Here is a 24498-nt window from a genome sequence, read left to right as displayed (position 1 = left end):
TATTAAACATTTATATTATAATATATAGTATATATTCTATTAAACTACTTCTACAAAGTAGAATAACATAAGAAAAACCGGAGATTTTTGACTATCAAAGAGACAAAAATAGAGGTAAAAAAATTTGAAATACTAGATTAAATCTTAGCCATCCATGCCTTGCACTTAAAGGGAAAAAAGTCATAGTTGGAAACACTTCATTTAAAGTATGGGTGTTACAGTGGAATTCAGCCAATCTCTTGAGGAACAATATAAACACTAAAAAAGTTAAACTAAAAATGTTGAGACAAAATTGAAACATTTACCTGAAATTCTGGTACAGTGGGTGACTTTGTAACAGTTTTCCTCTTCTTTGTGATTGCTTTTTTAGATATGGATTTTTTTCCTTTCAAGATTAAAAGAGAAAAGCTTCATAATACTGTTTATAGCACTTCATTAACAAGAACCAAATTACATAGAACCTTGAAAGTTAAAATATAACTAACAGATGGCTTCTAGTGAGTCAAATAAAAGTGATGAATCAAAACAAGCCGTAGTAAAAGCAAACATTAAACTATAACTACCTGTAACAAGTATATTAACAAATGCTGTTTTCTTTACACATGAACTAAACTATCAAAATCTCTGATGAATTTCACAGTATCAGAACTTACTGTAATAAGATTTGGCAAAAAAAAAAAAAGGCACATTACTACTGCTCAGTTAAAAATCTAATTCACAACTTAAAATGAAATTTTATAAGACAAAAAAATCTTACCTTTTAACAATGACTTCCATAGTCAGGAACTTGCATAAAACTATACTCTGAAGACTATGGTCTTAAACCAATCTAATGTGAAAATCCTCTCAGCAGCTTAGGAAACAAGGTCTTTCTATCTCTTTATCTCTTTATCACCTAAGAGGCTGCCTTTGGCAGATTCAATAATCACTTTAAAAACAAGGTAAAAATCTCCCTTTAAAAAGTGCATCTAGTCATTTATGCAATCAGAAATCACTACGAAAAATAAATCCACATTCTTAAAGAAATCCAACTCATTAGCACAGATTGAAATGTATCTACTCTGTATTTAACATAACAGAGATACATACATGCATATAGCCTCTGTTTTTAGAAAGGAACATGTTAAAGTGTTTTGTCTACATTTGCATTTAGCAAAATCAGTTAATAAACTGGTTGTTAATTATTCAACAAACATGAGATACAGGGCACTTTACAATTTATGGGAATAATAAAGAATTATAAAATGGAAATCCTGTCCTCCAGGAGCTGATAATCTATATAAGGGAATAAAAATTAATCAGAAACACTTAAAAGTTAATTTTAGTTCACAATCATTTGTAAGTTAAAATCAGCTTAAAAGTTACTATTTTTTTACATAATCCCTTTCTGAACATTTTCCTGTATAGATATGATCTGCTTCCATGCAAAGAGTTCATTTGATTGCAACATTTTATTCAACTTGTAGGCACAATTCTAATTTAAATATAATTATATTTTCTTCTGTATTCCTTTACAACCATATCACAGAACTATCATTTTATCATTTCTAACTTTTGACTCAGTAAAATGCACATATACTATGCTTGAACTACTACAAATTTTGAGTTGCTGAAGTTCACATGGATTTCACTGTCCTGTTCTAATAAGTATCAGCCTGCTGTCACTTGACATTTGTTTTTAATTAAAATAACCTAACATTTATTTCTTTTCTTATCACTGTTACTTGTTTCCGTGCTTACACAGAATCTATACGGGAACTAAACTTCCACAAAAATAGGCAAATGCGTGGTTTGCTTAACCAGTATTCAGGAAGAAGTGATTCAACTCTTGGTATCTCTATAACACAGCTAGAATAACTGATTTCTAATTGGATGCAATAGGTACCTCTCAAAGGGACTCATGAGTCTGGACACAAGAATGCCTTTCTTCTATAAACTACATTTTTTAAAGTTCATAGGAAAAGATTTAATGGCCTCACGAATTTTGGGAAAGCTATAAAAACAATTTGAAGGAAATGAAATCCTTCCTTGTCCCCCCACCCGCACCCCAGCCCCAGCACTGTTCTAATTAGCTTTTTAAAAACCATGTGAAAATAAATGAGTAAATAAATATCATTTGATTTTGCATTCATTTGTAAGCACAACAGAGGTCACCCTTGATACTTCCAATAAAGTTTATATTGTTGCCACATAAGCACTAAATTTGGGTACTAAATGCTCAAGTTCACTCTAGCAGCCATGCTTATTTTAATGGATTAAGCAGCTGAAGTGGTTACTGGGTATTTCCTTTCACTATATGATTAGGATACCTAAATGTAGATTAAATAAATGGAAGTAGTATTCTGTTGTGGTTTTAAGCTTGAGTTTTGGAACTAAACTACCTGGGTTTGAATACCAGTTCTAACCACCTACTAGCTACAAATTGCTTTATTTCCTTGTGCAGTTTATCTATAAAACAGAGATGATATTACCTACTTTCTTATTGAGAATTAAAACGTAAAAAAAACTCAGACTACTGTTAGGCACATGGTTAAGTGATCAATGTTAGTTGTTATTATCTCCCTTAGCTAAGCCATTATGATAAGTGTCTAAACAAATATTATCATTTTACCTTCTTCAAATTCTTTTATTAACTTATTCTTTCATCTTAGTTCTTGCTCATATATCCTCTGTGCTACCACTCTACTTCCTACAATATTTATGTAACACATCATACAGTATTGTAATGATCCATTTATAGGTTTCTCATCCTTACTAGACTGAATTATTGATGACAGAAGTCACATTATTCGTTTTTTATTTACAGCATTTTTCATACAAGAAGTTATGAGAAATGATCCTTAAATAGAAAAATCCTAATTTTAATCAGAAATTTCACCGGTCTGGAGATAGGAAAAGGGAGGCAGGTAACTGTTTATAATTCTTAAGGTCTCTCTGAGTCCATTTTTAAATAAAGAAAGCACTGGCAATAACTAGATAATTTACGCAATTTACCAAAGAGTTTCACAACATGACCTAGGAGTGGTAGTAAGAACACTAATTTTTATTGAGAACCTATTATGTCAGACACTTAGCAAGATAATTTATATAAATTATCTCAATTAATACTCAAAACAACCCCTCAAGGTAGGCAACACCTCATTTTAATGTAGGATAACTGAAAATCAAAGGTTACTTAACTTATTCAAGTGTTACACTGTAAGCAAGCACCACAGCCAGGGATTCTAACTCCAAAGTCCAAGTTCTTTCCATTATATAATTCTACCTCTTGAAAATCAGTTACCATTTACTGATTCCTACCACATGCCAGGCACCATGTTAAGTACTATGCATTCACTATTCCAATTAATCTTTGTAATGATTACATCAAGGTATGTCTTACCTCATTTTTCACTGATAAAAAAACTGGCTATCAACAGGCAAATAAACTGATGGAGGACTTACAGCTAATGTGCACTGGACATATATTTGCACTACATCTGACTCACTTCAAAGTTGTGTGCTTTTTATGATAAAATATTGCATTCTTTCAAATTTTCTGCAGGAATGTAATTTGCTTCTGACTGATTTCAGAGCATTCCTTTTTTGATTAGGATTATAAGATTCACATATTCACTATTAGTATCTTCAGACTATATCCTCATAAAAATTTGAATACAAATTTTCCTTCATTCTTCAGTAAAAACTGACTCTTCCTTTTTATTATACCACTTTTAAAATGTAGCATGGATACTACAAAACCACACAGGCTTTATTTGGTAATCTGCTTTTGTTCCAGGGCAAGATACATATAGGGCAAGGTACATACTGCCCCCTAGTGGGCTTCCATTCTTCCACCACTCACTTGATGATACACCAGGTCTTTACCAACCCCCACCCCACCCCCCAGCCCTAAATCATCTCGTCCCATAAAACAGAATACAATTTTCAGATCTGGGGCTGTGCTAAAGTCAGAATCACTTTAAAGCATATACAGAATTTTGACACAATTATTGGGCCTAAAATACACACATGAGCAAAAAATGAGTGTCAACTTGTACCTGCAAAATAGAGAAGGAAAACTTAAAATGGCCTAGTAATTAGTATTCAAGTGTGGCCTAAGGAAGCTTTTTAAAACTATGCTGAGAACAGCTGTAGTAAAGGAAGCCCAACTTGAGAGAAAACAATGTAACTAAAAATATATTTTATAACTTAGGCACAAAACTCTAGTCTTCCAGAACATGGAGATATACCTCTTAACTAGCAAAATGCAGGTGATTATTATCCCCAATCCAACTCCTCTTTCCTGTCTCTTATTCTCCATCTTTCCCTTCTCCTTTATCTGCCTTACCTGACTGTCTTCATTCTTTGGCCCCTTGAACTATTCAGAGACTTCTATTTCAAAGCCCTCCTAGATTTGGCCTTCTTATGTTAAAAATTATCCTGGAGCACCTGGGTGGCTCAGTTGGTTGGGCGTCTGATTTCGGTTCAGGTCATGATCTCACAGTTCCTGGGTTTGAGCCCGCATCAGGCTCTGTGCTGACAGCTCAGAACCTGGAGCCTGCTTTGGATTCTGTGTCTCCCTCTCTCTCTGCCCCTCCCCAGCTCGTGTTTGCCCACCTGCACTCTTTCTCTCAAAAATAGACATTAAAAAAAAAAAAAACTATCCTAACACATTCGCTAGTTTCTTAGTGCTTACATTTTAGGAATCGTAACAAATGAATGGATACTAAGACATTAATCACTGTTAAAAAAAAAAAAAAAGACATTAATCACTGTTAAAAAAAAAAAAAAGGCCAAGGGCATTTATATTATTAAATAGAAATCTGGGAAGTGGCTGGAATGTGAAGTCACAGAACCAGAGTCTAAATTTGACTTTTTATGTACTAAATGTTCATGTCCTAAGCAAATATTTAGTCTATACAAGTTTCTGGAGTGTTGTATCTCTTAAGTAAGCAATTTAACCTTACTAAAACAGCTGATTTTCTTTCCATTCTTCTTGCCTATTAGCAAATTTCTCATCATACTGGTAACTTTTTACCACTATCATATAATTCAATAACTGCTAAACAATGATTTTTTTCTCCTTTAGCTTAACATACTGAATCAGCTGTCAAATTCTGCTACTTATTGTAACATCTCTCTCAAAACATTATTTTCTTCTGTCAATGTGAAAGAAAAGTCATATAGTCAGTCATTCTCTATCTGGATTTAGAAATTTCCTCTTCTTAAACTTACCTTCAACCCCTTCATGAAAACCCTGCCAGTTTCTTTTATAACTCTTTAATGGTCCTAACTATTCTGCAAGATCCTTTCTCCTAATCCTGCCACTTATTAGCTATGTAACCTTGGACAAGTTAATAAACATCTCTGTGCCTCAGTTTTTTTAATCTATAAAATCTATATAATGAGGAATAATAATACCATTTAATGGAGTTTTTATGAAAATCAAATAAGAAAATATATATAAAGGCTTAGAACAGTGCCTGGCATACAGTTAGCACTTATGAGTATACAGCATTAGAATAAAAGGACAAAATACTCTATCGATCCTTTCACTCTCTTATATCTTGGCATCTTGAGTTGGTCCTCTAAAATTTTCCCCATACAGACACACATAGTTAGGATCTTTGGGTTTTCAACAACAACAACAACAAAAAACTGTAAAACTTTTTCACAATAATGGGTCTGGATGTAACCAAATATTGTAGATTACACTGCTTTTTTAGTTATTCCCTATAAAGGAGCTTATTGCTTTTTACACATTATCTCTTATTGTAAGGTCATTTCCTTGCACTAGGCACTTGATGCAATTATTTAAAACAGCACCACCTGTCCAGAAAGAGATCGCCCATAACTGGCACAGTCTCATCATTCAAATAGCTTCTAAAACCTCAACTTTTCACCTTTTTCCTTATGTTTTTCTCTGTGTTTTCAGTGACACCAGCTTAATTATACCCTCATGCTTTTATTCACATTACTAACCACTGTTCATCCATCCAATCCCCACTATTCTTCAAAGTCTTATATCCTCTGCAAAACCTTCCAAGACAACTATAGCAAACACTGACTGATTTACTCTCGACTTGACCTTTTACTCTATTATATACTTAACAATTATTAAAATGAATTGTTTACCACTTTGAGCCTTAGTTTATTCACTTATAAAAGAATAACACCACCACTTGTCTTATTTATTTTAATCAGTTCAGAGGAGCTAACACAAAATGATTTCGTTGAAAATAATGAACATGTGAGAAGAGGGAAAAACCCTCCAAACCAAATTGGCTAAAATGAGTAACTTAAAACACCATAAGCTTTTTGTAACAATTAATGTACCTTTAATAATTTTTGCCCATTTTTTTCAGGTTTTATAAAAAGTCCTCTAGTTTTTAAAACCTATTTTATTTCAGCCAACTCTACTCCACAAAATCTATAACAGAATACTATTGAAAACAACCAAAATGTCTAATAAGGAGGTTGGAAAAATAACTACAAAATACACATAACAAAATGATGGTGCAAAGATCTATTGATCACACAGAAGTTCACGGTGCACTGTTACGCAAGGAAAAAACAGATTGTAAAATGGTATGGATAGTACAATGCTAATTCAAAAATATATAGGCCTTGAAAAGGATATAAAAGATACATTTTAAGGAGCTAATCTTACTTATAGCTGAGTAAACTATATTATGTGTGTTCATTTATTTATTCGACAGATTCCTACACAATGTGTTCGTCGCTGTGCTAACCTTCTGTCCCCAAGAATGTTATAAAATACAGGGAAGACAATCATCAAAATAATTTACAAATAAATAAATGCAACCATTATAAATAAATGTTATAAGTATTATAAAGGAGAAGTATCTGATGCTATAAGCATGCACAACTGGGGATATTCCAACGTTTTTCTATTCTATAATATTTCTAAGAGTAAGGAAAGGCTTAAATAACTAAAAATGAATTCAATTAAAAAGCAGAAAGCAAACTCCAATTCTAAAAAATAGATAAAAATGCTTAAAAGTTGCAAAACTGCCCCAGAGTTCCCTAAAATTATCAAATCATTCTCAACCAATTTGTCTTTGCACCTTCTACTAAAAATTATCTCCCACCTGCTAAATTTAGAGAGTCCACCAAAAATTAAAGCCTGTATAATCAACATAAAATGGACCACATTAACCACATGTAGAATTTACTCTATCCTAAGTGAACGCTCATGGATGACACACTTTATCCCAAAGCCTATTCTACAGAATGCTATTACTTGAAAAAAAAAATCTCTGTGTTCAAGTAAACTTAAAAATACTAGGTTAAACAAAACTAAACAGTTTTTTTTCTTCAAGACTTCCCAGAGTCCTTAAAATAAAGGCCCCAAATCACTTTTCCACAATTCTGAAGTTCAAAAAGTTCTCAAAACTAACCTTTTAAAAATAAACATGACATGAACTGTTCTAAGGTTCTTTATAGTTTTCATCTCATTTAACCCATTCACATATCTTTCTGTAAAAACTATGTGTGTAATTACAGGGGCTACACCAAACTCAACTGGGGATGTTATTTAATAAACATATATATCATAATATCCTTCTATAATCTGATGATTTCTGAATTCCAAAACATATCTGATACAAGAGTTTTGTAAAATGCATTGTGGACCTGTACTAATGCACAATGTGAATCTAGAAGAGGAGCATTTCCACATTTTCCAAACATGTCACCATGGAGCTCCCTTTTAAAAATAGTGAAAGAGAAAACACTGGATTAGAGTATGCCCAAAACTGACTATAAAAGGCTACAATGCCTCATAACTAATAAAGGAGCCCAGGGCAAAGCCTCAGGAAGACAAGTGTACTGAAAATGATGTAAAACAAATGTTCTGTTGTTGTCGTTGTTGTTGTTGTTGTTGTTATGTGCCTAGGTGGCTCCATCAGTTAAGCCTCCGACTCTTGGTTTCAGCTCAAGTCATGATCTCACGGTTTGTGAGTTTGAGCCCTGCATAGGGCTCCACCATGACAGCAGGGAGCCTGTTTGGGATTTCCTCTCTCACTCTCTCTGCCCCTCCCCAGCTCCCTCTCTAAATAAACAAACAAACAAACAAACAAACAAATAAATTTAATTTAAAAAATTTTTTAAAAGGCATGGCTCAGTCGGTTTTGGCTCAGGTCATGATCTCATGGTTCATGAGTTTGAGCCCCACATCGGGCTCTGTGCTGACAGCACAGAGCTTGCTTGGGATTCTCTCTCTCTCCCTCTCTCTGCCCTAGGCTTGCTCACTCTCTCTGTCCCTCTCTCTCAAAATAAATAAACTTAATAAAAAAATTTTTTAATATCATTTTATGTACTGCTGTTATAACAGAAAGGAGTTTAGTATCTTATAAAGAAAGAGTGGGCATATGCTTACCCAGAACTATCAAGGGAGAGAGAAACTGTATTTGCCAGATCCAAGTATTTTTGTTACTGAAGACTAACCTCCTAAATTTGCTCTGAAGATAAAATTAGTATATAGGCTAGTGCATTATTTTCTTCTATTTCATCCCTGTAAGCTGTCTATACCCACCTAAAGATGCTCAGAGAGGGTACATAAGTACTTGCTGAATTTGCTTCTTTTTTTTTTTTTTATTCACCTGGACAACTGGACATGACACCCCCACAAATATTCCCTCTGATCTACAAATATTCTGAACTACCATTTAAAAAATGTGGCAACACTTTAATTGTTTACCATAAAAATACATTTAAAAGTAATCCTTACAGGGGCGCCTGGGTGGCGCAGTCGGTTAAGCGTCCGACTTCAGCCAGGTCACGATCTCGCGGTCTGTGAGTTTGAGCCCCACGTCAGGCTCTGGGCTGATGGCTCAGAGCCTGGAGCCTGTTTCCGATTCTGTGTCTCCCTCTCTCTCTGCCCCTCCCCCGTTCATGCTCTGTCTCTCTCTGTCCCAAAAATAAATAAACGTTGAAAAAAAAAATTTAAAAGTAATCCTTACAGTTAATATTTTTACTCTGCTATTGGTAAAGCCTGTATAGGAGCTACATCAGTATCTACCCCCATAAGTCACAATTACCTTTGCACACATGAATAGTAGGTCATAAATAAACAATAAAAGGTTTCAGGTGACAACAGTACTAATAAAACAGTATTACATACTTTAGCACTGGAAAAAATATTTCCAACTTAAACTACTAATTAATATTTTTGAGAGGAAAACGTGCCAAATCAAACTAAATTTATATAGCCTAAATATGTGGATTATTACAAAATTTAAAAGGCTTATTTCTGAAAGTTACTTTAAAAAATTGTAGTTTTTCATCATCTGGCCAGTGTAGTGGTTCAACTTTGCAATTATCAGTTCATCAAATTAAGCCTGTTCTTAATAGTAAATTTTATGCTTCCTTATCAATGATATATTACATACACATTTTAAAATATACTTAACTGTATTCATTTAAGTAACAGCAAGTATATCAACTAAACAAACTTCACTCTCTCATTTACCAACTCATTATCAAGTTATTGTCAAATCCTAATTATCTTTGTTACTGAGGGAAGATATAAAAAATGGAAATCCACAAATAATGACAATAAACCACAACTCATTTTAGTAAACAATTCAAGTTTTTCCCAACCAGGCAAATTTTATAATAAGTGGAGTTCAACATCTGCTTTTATCTCACCTATCTTCTTGACAAACAAGACACAGAAACTGATTAAAAGGCAAACAATAGAAAAAGCAAAAACACCTGAGTAATGAAAAGATAGTGCAACCAACCACCGAAGATTTTATTTACAGAATTTTTTGTTATTCTTTAAATAGACTTGCAACAAATACATGGGGTATTCAAATTTGATGTAAGACAAATGTGCAAATCTTCTTACAAAATATGCTTCATGTCCTATTAGTTGATGCAATGTTTTTCCTTGTATTTCACATTTTTTCTGGGTATGAAAATATATACTGAAAATAGAGTGCTAAAAAATATATGATGTGGGAAAAAAACAACACCCAGAAAGATAATCTGACTTGCCTTGGTTCAAGTTGCTATGTACTCTATATAGTATTGGGAATGGTATCTCCTGATATCAGTGCTTTTTCCATTTGCTGTACTGGTCTTAGCCTGGGGAGAAAAACACTTCTCAAAAATGATGGGAAGCATTATTTATCAAGAATCTGGTCCAGAGAAATGTAAAAACATTATGTCCAAAGATCTTCAACTGAAAATTAAATTAAAATGTACTGTGACAGTATTTTTTTCTGTTGAGTATACAAAACCTCTTCTGCTCTGAGTTTTAATCAGTGGAAGAATATAAAACTTGATCTCTTAAACACACACACACACACACACACACACACACACACACACACTTTTCATTCTGTTAATCAGTGCCTCTCATGCCTAATTGCAAGAACAACATGAAGTATGCTTAAATGTAATTCTCATCCATTTGTGTTAGCTTACCAGATTTGTGCTTCTTGTGTTTTGCTTTCTTTTTGATGATCAATAACTTATTCTGGATCTCAGGTTTGTAAGATTTGAATGCAAGAGAATGAAGACTTTCACGCTTTCTCTGTAAGTTTTCATTTAAAACATCTTTCAATTTCTTTTTTTTCTTTTTCTTCTTTTTTGCCCTCATTTTAGTTAGTTTGATTTTCTTGTGACTCTGCAGTGACTGCTCTAATAGAATGTCTCTTACAACTTTGTGGCAGTTAAATTCTGGATGATCACTGTGACTTCCATTTACATGTATTTGGCAAGATTTTAGAGCATTTTCTTTTAATGGACTGGGTTCAGGCTTTACTCTGGAAGCTTCACCATATTTTTCTTGATTTTCTATAAACCTTATTTCACCTGGACTAAGAGGCTCTCCAAAGCCAGTAACTTCCCCTGGACTCCCCGGTTCCCCTAAATTTTCTTTATAACAATCAGTTTTTTTAATTTCACAGGGCCTGCAAATTCTAATTTCACAGCTGGATTTCACTTCCATTTCAACAGGGATGTCATGATTATCCAAGTTCATCTTAGCAGAGCCCCAAGTTGTATCAAAATTAGTTTCCTGCTCTTTCTTGAAGGCAGAGGAGAGGCCTATACTACACCTATGTTCTCCATTACTCGTACTAACATAGTCACATTTCAATTTCTCCAGTTTAATCCGAGGTACTCTTTGTATTTTAATGGGTGGAACTGGAAATTCTGGGGCTTGAAAAGGTCTCTGTTTATAAATCCGTACATCTGCACCACAGAACTGTGGAAAATGCACATAAGCATTCTCCAAATAATCGTAACCCAAGATAACTTCCCTGCATTCATGAATAGGCTGTCCAAGTACAGCATCTTGAACTTCTTTTTGTGTTTCATACACAAAGTCACAAAGACCCTTAAGTAACCATACTTTTTGGTAAAAAGGTAGTTCATGAAAAGGTTTTTCTTCCAATGGATTAACTTCTCCAAGAACTTTAAAAAACTGAGGACATAACCCAAGCTTTTCAGCACAGTTATCAGGATTTTCAGTCTGTCCTACAGCAGTATACCACTGCTGTACTTTCTGTCTCAGTGCTGCTTCCCAGGTCCTATAAGGCAAAGTAGGTCTTCGATGTAAGGTAGGTCTGCGATGAGGTGGACTTAACAGAGAAGTCATTATTTTAGAAAGAAAAGCATTACACTGAGGCATCAGAAGACAACGTTCCAATTCGTAAAAGACTATTTCTGGCAAATTTAGAATTTGTTGGGCTAAACAAAGAAAATGACCAATAGCTGGAATTTCCCACATAGTCTCCATACAAGTTGGAGCTGCTTGAGCTAGGAGTTTTCTTTCCCATTCTTCCATTTCCTTTTGACTAGCTTCTTCTGCTTCTTTTCTTTCCTGCTCCCGAAGCCTAAAGAAAGTTTAACAAATTATACTATTGTTAAAGTAGAAAGTACCATTAAATACTAAATATTTGGTGTCATATTAATCTTTAATCAACAAGGCAAATGGCTACAAAGTATCTCATTAGATGTACCATTATTTTCTTCAGATGATGAAATAAATATATAACTTGACACTGAGCCTTCTGACATTTCTTCATCCAAAGTAAAATTCTTCAACTTAGGATGTGTATCAATTTCAAAGTAAATGAAAAAAATTTAAACATGTGTACTAAACAAAAGCACAGGGTAGTGCTTTCTAAAAGTAGTATGATGGCATATAAGAACTATAAAGATATTTAAATCCTTTGACATGGTAATTCCATTCCTAGAAAGTTTTTGTTTGTATTAACTTGACAGAGTTAACTTTTAACCATATAAAAAAAGTTATAAAGAAGTTTTTATAAACTTTTGTAAAGTTATAAAAAAGTTACACAATTGGGAAATAAGCTGGCTATTATTAGGTAGCCTTAACAACTAAAATTATGGGAGGAGGATGGCACAGGAGTAGGGGGGCCCTAAGCTTACCTCATCCCTTGAACATAGCTAGATAAATATCAAATCATTCTGAACACCTAAGAAATTGATTTGAGGACTGAGAGAATAAAACTTCACATCTACAAGAAGAAAAATGACCACCTCGTGGAAGGTAGGAGCTACAGACAATTGTTGTGGAGGAGAAAAGAACTGTGAGTGCTGCAGAGAGGAGGGAGCCCTGATCATGGAGGTGTGCCTGAATGAGAGAGAAAGAGTGAAGCAACAGGCAGGGGACTGCACAAGAAAAACTCTCCCCCAACACCAGTGACTGGGAAAAAGAGAGGGGCTGACTATTAGTTTTTATGAGCAGTGGAGCTCAAAGTCTGAAGTTTCAGAAGACCCTACCATCGCTGGGTTGTATCTGGCAGGCTTAGCAGTGCCCCAGTGGGGAAGGAAGGAGGAAGGAGATACAGGAGTAGGAAGCATGATCTGAATATCCCCTGGGTCCAACTGGGAGAAACAGTTCCCCTTCTTGGGAGTTCATTTGGGAGTGGTGGCATGGACTCTCCCGGGACAAAAGAACTGATGGTGCCAATGTGTTGCCCTATTCCCTAGCATAGGAACAAAGACACAGGCTGAAGGTATCAAGTCTTGGTGCCAGCTTTTTGCTGCACTTCACCATAAACTCTCAACCACTGTGTGGTCATGCAACTGCTTTCCTGGAACAAACTGGTAAATGGCAAAAGCATAGCAAGACCCTCTCCCAAAGCATCAGCATTGGTGCGGGCTATGCAGTTCCCTAAAATTTGGAGTTCTGAAACCCAGCCACATGGCAGAGATAAAACATAAGAGTACTGTGCTGCCTGGAAGGCAGACAGTTGGGACTCAGACAAGGTGAAGGCAGGGATCTGACAGAAGCTGGGAACAGTAGAGAGGGATTCTTTGCTCTTCTACAATGACTTCTTGAGGAGTGGTGGGGCGAACTCCTTGCTCCCAGGAGAAGAGAGCTGGCAACATCACTTTCTTGCTCTCCCCCATCAGTACTGACCAAATTCAATGAGCTAAACAGCCTCCTCAGTGGAGACCAGAGCTGCTTACAACAAGCTCCATCCCACTGTGCCCTGCAGGTGCATCTCTACTAGGGCAAGACCACCTGAAAATCAGCGCAGCAGGCTTCTCCCCCAAACCCAGTGCATCCCCTCATGCACAGAGTTTACTGACAGAGTGCTTCAAAGCTTCAATTTAGGAGAAATAAGGTCTAGCTTCATTTTTTTTTGATCCCACATCTTTTAAAAAGCAGATCAAAACACACCTACAGACCTAGACAAAAACTACCACACAGTGGACAATGTCCAAACACCCCCTACTGCAAGCAAGGAGACACTCTATAGAGGACCGGCCTGAGGGTAGGAAAAGCCAAAATACAACAACAAACTGCATATAGGATACCCCTTTTGTTGGTCTCTTCTTAATATAGCCATTACTCTCAGGAGCAGGAATAGAACAGGCTTTCCTAATAATCACACACAAAAAAACAGTGACCTAAAGAAAATGACAAGACAGAGGAATCCATCCAAAAGAAAGAAAAGGAAAAAGTCACAGTTGGGGATTCAATCATTACAGACATAAGATATCTGAACCATAATTTAAAACAACGATTATAAGGATACTAACTAGCTGGGCTTGAAAAAAGCATAGAAGATACTAGAGAATCCTTTACTGCAGAGATTAAAAAAAAAAAAAATCTCAGGCTAAAATTAAAAATACTATAACTAAGTTGCAAACCCAACTGGATGACATGACAATAAGGATGTATGAAGTAGAGTAATTAATCAGTGATACAGAAGACAGAATTATAGAGAACAATGAAGCAAAAAATAAGAGGGCAACAAAGGTATTGGATCACGATGGTAGACTTAGGGAACTCAGCAACTCTTTAAAGCATTTGTATCACATTTGTATCACAGGAGTCCTAGAAGAAGAGAGGAAAAAAGAGGAAGATTTATTTCAGCAAATTAGAGCTGCAAACTTCCCTAATATGGGGAAGGACAATACACATCAAAAGTCAAGAAGTGCAAGAACTCCCATTAAATTCAATAAAAACGACCATCACAAAATACAAGACCAAAATACACAAAGAAAGAATCCTGAAAGCAGTAAGGGAAAAAAAGTTCTTAACCTACAAGGGAAGACAGACCAGATTCACAGAAGATCTATCCACAGAAACTTAGTAGGCTAAAGAGACTTGAAGGATATATTCAATGAGCTGAATGTGAAAAATATGCAGCCAAGAATACTTTATCCAGCAAGGCTATCATTCAGAATAGGAGATAAAGAGTATCCCAGACAAACAAAAATATAAAGGAGTTCGTGACCACTAAACCAGACCTCAAGAAAAATTAAAGGGTACTCTTTGGGGATAAAAATACCAAAAGCAACAAAGATTGAAAGGACCAGAGATCATCATCAGAAACACCAACTTTAGGGGCGCTGGGGTGGCTCAGTCGGTTAAGCGTCCGACTTCGGCTCAGGTCATGATCTCGCAGTTCGTGAGTTCAAGCCCCGCGTCAGGCTCTGTGCTGACGGCTCAGAGCCTGGAGCCTGTTTCAGATTCTGTGTCTCCCTCTCTCTCTGACCCTCCCCCGTTGATGCTCAGTCTCTCTCTGTTGCAAAAATAAATAAACGTTAAAAAAAAAAAAAAGAAACACCAACTTTATAGGTAACAAATGGCATTACATTCATATCGTTCAATAACCACTCTGCATGTAAATAAACTAAATGCTCCAATCAAAAGACATAGGATATTAGAAAAGATAAAAAGAACAAGACCTATCACACACAATGCTGCCCACCAGAGACTCATTTTAGACCTAAAGACACAAGCAGATTGAAAGTGAGGGGATGGAGAACCATCTAATGGACATCAAAAGAAAGCTGGACTAGCCATACTTACTTATATCAACAAACTAGATTTTAAACCAAAGACTGTAACATGAAAAAGGGCACTATATCATAATTACGAGGTCTATCCATCAAGATCTAACAATTGTAAAATTTATGCCCTCAACTTAGAAGAACCCAAATATATAAATCAATTAATTACAAACATAAAGAAACTCAGTGACAATAACACAGTACAGTAGGGGACTTTAACACTCTACTTATAGCAACAGACAGACTATCTAAGCAAAAAAATCAACAATACACAGTGGCTTTCAATGACGTACTGGACCAAAAGGACTTAACAGATATATGCAAAGCATTTCATCCTAAAGCAGCAGAATATACATTCTTTTCAATGTCACATGAACATCCTCCAGAACAGACCAAATACTGGGTCACAAATGAGCCCTCAACAGGTACAAAAAGATTGAGATCATACCATGCATATTTTCAGATCACAAGACTATGAAATTTGAAGTCAACCACAAGAAAAAATTTAGAAAGTCCTCAAATACATGGAGGTCAAAGAACAGCTTACTAAAGAATAAATCGTAAACCAGAAAATTAGAGAAGAAATTTAAAAAGTACATGGAAGCATGGGGTGCCTGGGTGGCTCAGTCAGTTGAGCATCCAACTTCAGCTCAGGTCATGATCTCACAGTTCGTGGGTTTGAGCCCTGTGTTGGGCTCTGTGCCCACAGTTCAGAGCCTGAAGCCTGCTTCAGATTCTGTCTCCCTTGCTCTCTGCCCCTCCCCTCTCACACTCTCTCTCTCAAAAATGAATAAATGTTTAAAAATATATATTAAAAAAAAAAGTACATGGAAGCAAATGAAAACATGGTGGTCCAAAACGTTTGGGATGCAGCAAAGGCAGCCATAAGAGGGCAGTATATGGCAATACAGGCCTACTTCAAGAAGCAAGAAAAGTCTCAAATACACAACCACACCTGATACCTAAAGGAGTTAGAAAAGGAACAGCAAATAAAGCCTAAAACCAGCAGAAGAAGGGAAATAATAAATATCAGAAAAGAAATAAACAATATAGAAACAAAAATAAAAAGTCCCAGTAGAACACATCAACAAAGTAAGAGCTGGCTCTTTGAAAGAATTAATAAAATTGATAAATCCTTAGCCAGACTTATCAAAAAGAAAAGAGGGCCAAAATAAATAAAATCAAGAATAAAAGAGAAGAGATCACAACCTACACTATAGATATACAAACAATTACAAGAGAAAATTATGAAAAATTATATGCCAACAAACTGGGTATTCTGTAAGAAATGAACAAAATCCTAGAAACATACAAAATACCAAAACTGAAACAGGAAGAAAAAAAAATTGAAGAGACCTATAATCAGCAAAGAATTTGAATTAGTAATCAAAAATCTCCCAAGGACATAAGAGTCTTGGGCTGGATGGATTCCCAGGGAATTCTACTAGACAATTAAAGAGTTAATACCTATTCTTCTCAAACTGTTCCAAAAAAAACAAAAAACAAAACAACAACAACAAAAAACCAACCAGAAATGGAAGGAAAACTTCCAGACTCATTCTACAAGGCCAGCATTACCTTGATTCCAAAACCAGCCAAACACCCCATAAAAAGGAGAATTACAGACCAATGTCCCTGATGAACATGAAAATTCTCAACAAGATACTAGCAAATCAAATTCAACAGTATATCAAAAGAATTGCTGACCATGATCAAGTGGGATTTATACCTGGGCTGCAGGGCTGGTTCATAGTTGTAAATCAATCACGTGATACACCACTTTAATAAAAGAAAGAATAGGAACCACATGATCCTCTCAATAGATGCAAAAAAAGCATTTGACAAAACACAGCGTGCATTCTTGATAAAAACCATAAACAAAGTAAGGATGGAAGGAATATACCTCAACATCATAAAGGCCATACACAAAAGACCCACAGCTAAACTCATCCTCAATGGGGAAAAACTGAGAGCCTTTCCCTTACATCAGGTATAAAACAAGGATGTCCATTCTCACCATTGTTATTTAAAATAGTACTGGAAGTCCTAACCTAAGCATTCAGACAACAAAAAGGCATAAAAGGCATTCAAATCAGCACGGAAGATGTCAAACTGTCACTATTTGTAGACAAAATGATACTGTATGTATAAAACCCGATAGACTCCACCAGAAAATTGCTAGAACTAATACATGAATTCAGCAAAGCTGCAGGATATAAAATCAACATACAAAACTCAGTTGCATTTCTATACACCAATAACAAAGTGGCAGAAAGAGAAATCAAGGAATCAATCCCATTTACAACAGTACCAAAAACCTTAAGATACCTAGGAATTAACCTAACCAAAGAGGTAAAGATCTGTACTCTGAAAACTATAGAACGCTTATCAAAGAAATTAAAGAGGACATAAAGAAATGGAAAAACATTCCATGCTCATGGAAGAACAAATATTGTTAAAACATAAAAGAAAATATATAATATTTTACATTATAATAAAATATTATAATAAAACATTGTTAAAATATAAAAGTCTATACTACCAAAACCAATCTACACATTTAATGCAACCCCTATCAAAATACAACAGCATTTAGCAGAGCTAGAACAAACAATACTAAAGTTTGTATGGAACCACAAACGACCCACAATAGGCAAAGCAATCCTGAAAAAGAAAAGCAAAGCTGGAGGCATCTGGACTTCAAGCTGTATTACAAAGCTATGGTCATCAAACAGTGTGGTACTGGTGTAAAAAGAGACACAGTGATCAATGGAACAGAATGACAACCCAGAAATGGACCCAGAACTATGTGGTCAATTAATCTTCAACAAAGCAGGAAAGATGATCCAATGGAAAAAAAAAACCAAACCAGTTTCTTCAACAAATGGTGCTGGGAAAACTCTATAGACAGTGACATGCAGAAGAATGAAACTGGACCATTTTCTTACAAAAATAAATTCAAAATGGATGAAAGACCTAAATGTGAGATAGGAAACTATCAAAATCCTAGAGAACACAGGCAGAAACGTCTTTGACTTTGGCTGCCGCAACTTCTTACCAGACAAATCACCAGAGGCAAAGGAAACAAAAGCAAACATGAACTATTGGGACTTCATCAAGATAAAAAGCTTCTACACAGCAATGCAAACAATCAACAAAACTAAAAGGCAGCCTACGGAATGGGAGAGGATACTTTGAAATGACATATTGGATAAAGGGATAGTATCCAAAATCTATGAAGAAGTTATCAAATTCAACGCCCAAAACCAAATAATCCAGTGAAGAAATGGGCAGAAAACACAGACTAGACACTTTACCAAAGAAGACATCCAGATGACCAACAGACACATGAAAAGATGTTCAACATCACTCATAACCAGGGAAATACAAATCAAAACCACAATGAGATACTACTTCACATCTGTTAGAATGGCTAAAATTAACAACTCAGGCAACAACAGATGTTGGCCCTGCCTTGGGAGAACACTACTTCCCATCTAGCCTTTGCTGGCACAGAGCAAGAGATTATGGACACTTCCAGCATCTCCGTTTGACTCGGTTACCCATGCTTTCGGATTGTTTTCTCCTGTAATCTTAAGCATTGTTTTTAAGAATAAAACAAGGTTTGGTCTACACATTTAAAAACATTATCCTCGACTAGGAGGAACATGGCGAAGTAGGAGGATGCTGGGCTCACTGCGTCCTGCTGATCACTTAGATTCCACCTACACCTGCCTAAATAACCCAGAAACGCCAGAAGACTACTAGAACAATTTCTCCAGAGCCAAGCGCAGATGAGAGGCCCACGGAAGAGGGTAGGCAGGGCGGAGAGGATACATGGACTGGCGGGAGGGAGCCGGGGCGGAGGGGGAGCCTGCTGGCCAACCAGAGACCCCGAGTCTGGCTGGCAAGAGAGGAGGAGCCGGACGGAGTGTGTTCTGAAAGCAAGCGGGACTTGAATATCTGGAAGGTTATAAGTTAACAGCTCTGCTCAGAGAATGGGAAGGCTGGAGAACAATGGGAGGGAGAGTTGTTGAGCCCTGGACGACAGAGCTCAGTTTCGTGGGGAACAAAGGCGCTCACCAGAGCCATCTCCCTTGCCCATCCCCCAGCCAAAATCCCAAAGGGAACCAGTTACTGCCAGGGAACTTGCTGGCACCGCGCAAACACCCAACACTGTGCTTCTGCGGATCCATCCCTCTGGCGGGTCTGACTCCCTACCGTTGCCGAAGGGCCCCCCCCAAGCAGATCACGGAAGGAGAAGCAAGCTGAGCCTGCCCCTCCCGCCCCCGTGCACCTTGCCCATTCACCCCAGCTAATACGCCAGATCCCCAGCACCACAAGCCTGGCAATGTGCAAGTAGCCCAGACAGGCCACACCACCCCACAGTGAATCCCGCCCCTAGGAGAGGGGAAGAGAAAGTACACACAAGTCTGACTGTGGCCCCAGCTGTGGGCTGGGGGCAGACATCAGGTCTGACTGCGGCCCCACCCACCAACCCAAGTTATTCAAGACAGCACAGGGGAAGTGCCCTGCAGTTCCGCACCACTCCAGGGACTATCCAAAATGACAAAACGGAAGAATTCTCCTCAAAAAAATCTCCCGGAAATAACAACAGCTAACGAACTGATCAAAAAGGATTTAAACAATATAACAGAAAGTGATTTTAGAATAACAGTCATAAAATTATTCGCTGGGCTTAAAACAGTATAGAGGACAGGAGAGAATCTATTGCTACAGAGATCAAGGGACTAAGGAACAGTCAGGAGGAGCTAAAAAATGCTATTAATGAGCTGCAAAATAAAATGGAAATGACCACGGCTTGGATGGAAGAGGCAGAGGAGAGAATAGGTGAACTAGAAGATAAAATTATGGAAAAAGAAGAAGCTGAGAAAAAGAGAGATAAAAAAAATCCAGGAGTATGAGGGGAAAATTAGAGAAGTAAGTGATGCACTAAAGAGAAATAATCTACACATAATTGGTATTCCAGAGGAGGAAGAGAGACGGAAAGGTGCTAAAGGTGTACTTGAAGAAATCATAGCTGAGAACCTCCCTGATCTGGGGAAGGAAAAAGGCATTGAAATCCAACAGGCACAGAGAACTCCCTTCAGATGTAACTTGAATCGATCTTCTGCACGACATATCATAGTGAAACTGGCAAAATACAAGGATAAAGAGAAAATTCTGAAAGCAGCTAGGGATAAACGTGCTCTAACACATAAAGGGAGACCTATAAGACTCATGACCGATCTCTCTACTGAAACCTGGCAGGCCAGAAAGGAATGGCAGGAAATCTTCCATGTGATGAAAAGAAAAAATATGCAGTCAAGAATCCTTTATCCAGCAAGTCTGACACATTTAGAATAGAAGGAGAAATAAAGGTCTTCCCAAGCAAACAAAAACTGAAGGAATTCGTCACCACTAAACCAGCCCTACAAGAGATCCTAAAGGGGATCCTGTGAGACAAAGTACCAGAGACATCGCTACAAGCATGAAACCTACAGACATCACAATGACTCTAAACCCGTATCTTTCTATAATAACACTGAACCTACACGGACTAAATGTGCCAACCAAAAGACATAGGGTATCAGAATGGATAAAAAAAACAAGACCCATCTATTTGCTGTCTACAAGAGACTCATTTTAGACCTGAGGACACCTTCAGATTGAGAGTGAGGGGATAGAGAACTATTTATCATTCTACTGTAAGTCAAAAGAAAGCTGGAATGGCCGTACTTGTATCAGACAAGCTAGACTTTAAATTAAAGGCTATAACAAGAGATAAAGAATGGCATTATATAATAATTACAGGGTCTATCCATCAGGAAGACCTAACACTTATAAATGTCTATGTGCCAAATATGGGAGCCCCCAAATATATAAAACAATTACTCACACATAAGCAACATTATGGACAAGAATGTGGTAATTGCAGGGGACTTTAACACTCCAATTACAGAAATGGATAGATCGTCTAGACACATGGTCAATAAAGAAACAAGGGCCCTGAATGATACATTGGCTCAGATGGACTTGACAGATATGTTTAGAACTCTGCATCCCAAAGCAACAGAATATGCTTTCTTCTAGAGTGCACACGGAACATTCTCCAAAACAGATCACATACTGGGTCACAAAACAGCCCTTCATAACTATACAAGAATGGAGATCATACCATGCATACTTTCAGACGAAAGCTTGAAATCAACCACAGGAAAAAGTCTGGAAAACCTCCAAAAGCATGCAGGTTAAAGAACACCCTACTAACGAATGAGTGGGTCAACCACGCAATTAGAGAAGAAATTTAAAAATATATGGAAACAAAGGAAAATGAAAATACAACAATCCAAATGCTTTGGGATGCAGCGAAGGCAGTCCTGAGAGGAAAATACATTGCAATCCAGGCCTATCTCAAGAAACAAGAAAAATCCCAAATACAAAATCTAACAGCACACCTAAAGGAAATAGAAGCAGAACAGCAAAGACAGCCTAAACCCAGCAGCAGAAGAGAAATAATAAAGATCAGAGCAGAAATAAACAATATAGAATCTAAAAAAACTGTAGAGCACATCAACGAAACCAAGAGTTGGTTTTTTGAAAAAATAAACAAAATTGATAAACCTCTAGCCAGGCTTCTCAAAAAGAAAAGGGAGATGACCCAAACAGATAAAATCATGAAAGAAAATGGAATTATTACAACCAATCCCTCAGAGATACAAGCAATTATCAGGGAATACTATGAAAACTTATATGCCAACAAACTGGACAACCTGGAAGAAATGGACAAATTCCTAAACACCCACACGCTTCCAAAACTCAATCAGGAGGAAATAGAAAGCTTGAACAGACCCATAACCGGCAAAGAAATTCAATCAGTCATCTAAAATCTCCCCAACAAATAAGAGTCCAGGACCAGATGGCTTCCCAGGGGAGTTCTACCAGACGTTTAAAGCAGAGATAATACCTATCCTTCTCAAGCTATTCCAAAAAATAGAAAGGGAAGGAAAACTTCCAGACTCATTCTATGAAGCCAGTATTACTTTGATTCCTAAACCAGACAGAGACCCAGTAAAGAAAGAGAACCACAGGCCAATATCCCTGATGAATATGGATGCAAAAATTCTCAATAAGATACTAGCAAATTGAATTCAACAGCATATAAAAAGAATTATTCACCATGATCAAGTGGGATTCATTCCTGGGCTGCAGGGCTGGTTCAACATTCGCAAATCAGTCAACGTGATACATCACATTAATAAAAGAAAAGAGAAGAACCATATGATCCTGTCAATCGATGCAGAAAAGGCATTTGACAAAATTCAGCAACCTTCTTAATAAAAACCCTCGAGAAAGTCGGGATAGAAGGAACATACTTAAACATCATAAAAGCCATTTATGAAAAGCCCACAGCTAACATCATCCTCAATGGTGAAAAACTGAGAGCTTTTTCCCTCAGATCAGGAACACGACAGGGATGTCCACTCTCACCGCTGTTGTGTAACACAGTGTGGGAAGTTCTAGCATCAGCAATCAAACAACAAAAGGAAATCAAAGGCATCAAAATTGGCAAAGATGAAGTCAAGCTTTCACTTTTTGCAGATGACATGATATCATATGTGGAAAATCCGATAGACTCCACAAAAAGTCTGCTAGAACTGATACATGAATTTAGCAAAGTTGCAGGATACAAAATCAATGTACAGAAATCAGTTGCATTCTTATACACTAATAATGAAGCAACAGAAAGACAAATAAAGAAACTGATCCCATTCACAATTGCACCAAGAAGCATAAAATACCTAGGGACGAATCTAACCAAAGATGTAAAAGATCTGTATGCTGAAAACTATAGAAAGCTTATGATGGAAATTGAAGAAGATATAAAGAAATAGAAAAACATTCTGTGCTCATGGGTTGGAAGAATAAATACTGTCAAAATGTCAATACTACCCAAAGCCATCTACACATTCAATGCAATCCCAATCAAAATTGCACCAGCATTCTTCTAGAAGCTAGAACAAGCAATCCTAAAATTTGTATGGAACCACAAAAGGCCCCGAATAGCCAAAGAAATTTTGAACAAGAAGACCAAAGCAGGAGGCATCACAATCCCAGACTTTAGCCTCTACTACAAAGCTGTAATCATTAAGACAGCGTGTTACTGGCACAAAAAAAGACACATAGACCAATGGAATAGAATAGAAACCCCAGAACTAGACCCACAAACGTATGGCCAACTCATCTTTGACAAAGCAGGAAAGAACATCCAATGGAAAAAAGACAGCCTCTTTAACAAATGGTGCTGGGAGAAATGGACAGCAACACGCAGAAGAATGAAACTAGACCACTTTCTCACACCATTCACAAAAATAAACTCAAAATGGATAAAGGACCTGAATGTGAGACAGGAAACCATCAAAACCCTAGAGGAGAAAGCAGGAAAAGACCTCTCTGACCTCAGCCGCAGCAATTTCTTACTTGACACATCCCAAAGGCAAGGGAATTAAAAGCAAAAATGAACTACTGGGACCTTATGAAGATAAAAAGCTTCTGCACAGCAAAGGAAACAGCCAACAAAAGTAAAAGGCAACCAATGGAATGGGAAAAGATATTTGCAAATGACATATCGGACAAAGGGCTAGTATCCAAAATCTATAAAGAGCTCACCAAACTCCACACCCAAAAAACAAATAACCCAGTGAAGAAATGGGCAGAAAACATGAATAGACACTTCTCTAAAGAAGACATCTGGATGGCCAGCAAGCACATAAAAAGATGCTCAATGTCGCTCCTCATCAGGGAAATACAAATCAACACCACACTCGGATATCACCTCACGCCAGTCAGAGTGGCCAAAATGAACAAATCAGGAGACTATAGATGCTGGAGAGGATGTGGAGAAACGGGAACCCTCTTGCACTGTTGGTGGGAATGCAAATTGGTGCAGCCACTCTGGAAAACAGTGTGGCGGTTCCTCAAAAAATTAAAAAATAGACCTACCCTATGAGCCAGCAATAGCACTGCTAGGAATTTACCCAAGGGATACAGGAGTACTGATGTACAGGGGCACATGTACCACAATGTTTATAGCAGCACTCTCAACAATAGCCAAATTATGGAAAGAGCCTAAATGTCAATCAATTGATGAATGGATAAAGAAACTGTGGTTTATATACACAATGGAGTACTACGTGGCAATGA

General features: G+C 36.9%; 1 protein-coding gene across 4 annotated transcripts in view; it reads right to left on the bottom strand.

Moving 5' to 3' along the window:
* Positions 1 to 24498, bottom strand: part of KIAA2026 (KIAA2026 ortholog) — a 133596-nt gene that overhangs the window by 62012 nt on the left and 47086 nt on the right. For all 4 annotated transcript variants that reach the window (XM_047829811.1, XM_047829813.1, XM_047829812.1 and 1 more), the window contains 2 exons: positions 10438 to 11852; positions 306 to 385 (listed from right to left, as the gene is read on the bottom strand). In XM_047829811.1, the coding sequence (XP_047685767.1) occupies positions 306 to 385; positions 10438 to 11852 (1495 nt within the window). The remainder of the gene's footprint in view (positions 1 to 305; positions 386 to 10437; positions 11853 to 24498) is intronic.

The sequence above is a fragment of the Prionailurus viverrinus genome, chromosome D4 (assembly GCF_022837055.1).
Source record: "Prionailurus viverrinus isolate Anna chromosome D4, UM_Priviv_1.0, whole genome shotgun sequence".
In the NCBI taxonomy this organism is placed as follows: domain Eukaryota; kingdom Metazoa; phylum Chordata; class Mammalia; order Carnivora; family Felidae; genus Prionailurus; species Prionailurus viverrinus.
Note: the sequence above shows the minus strand (reverse complement) of the source record. Positions and strands in the feature narration are given on the sequence as shown.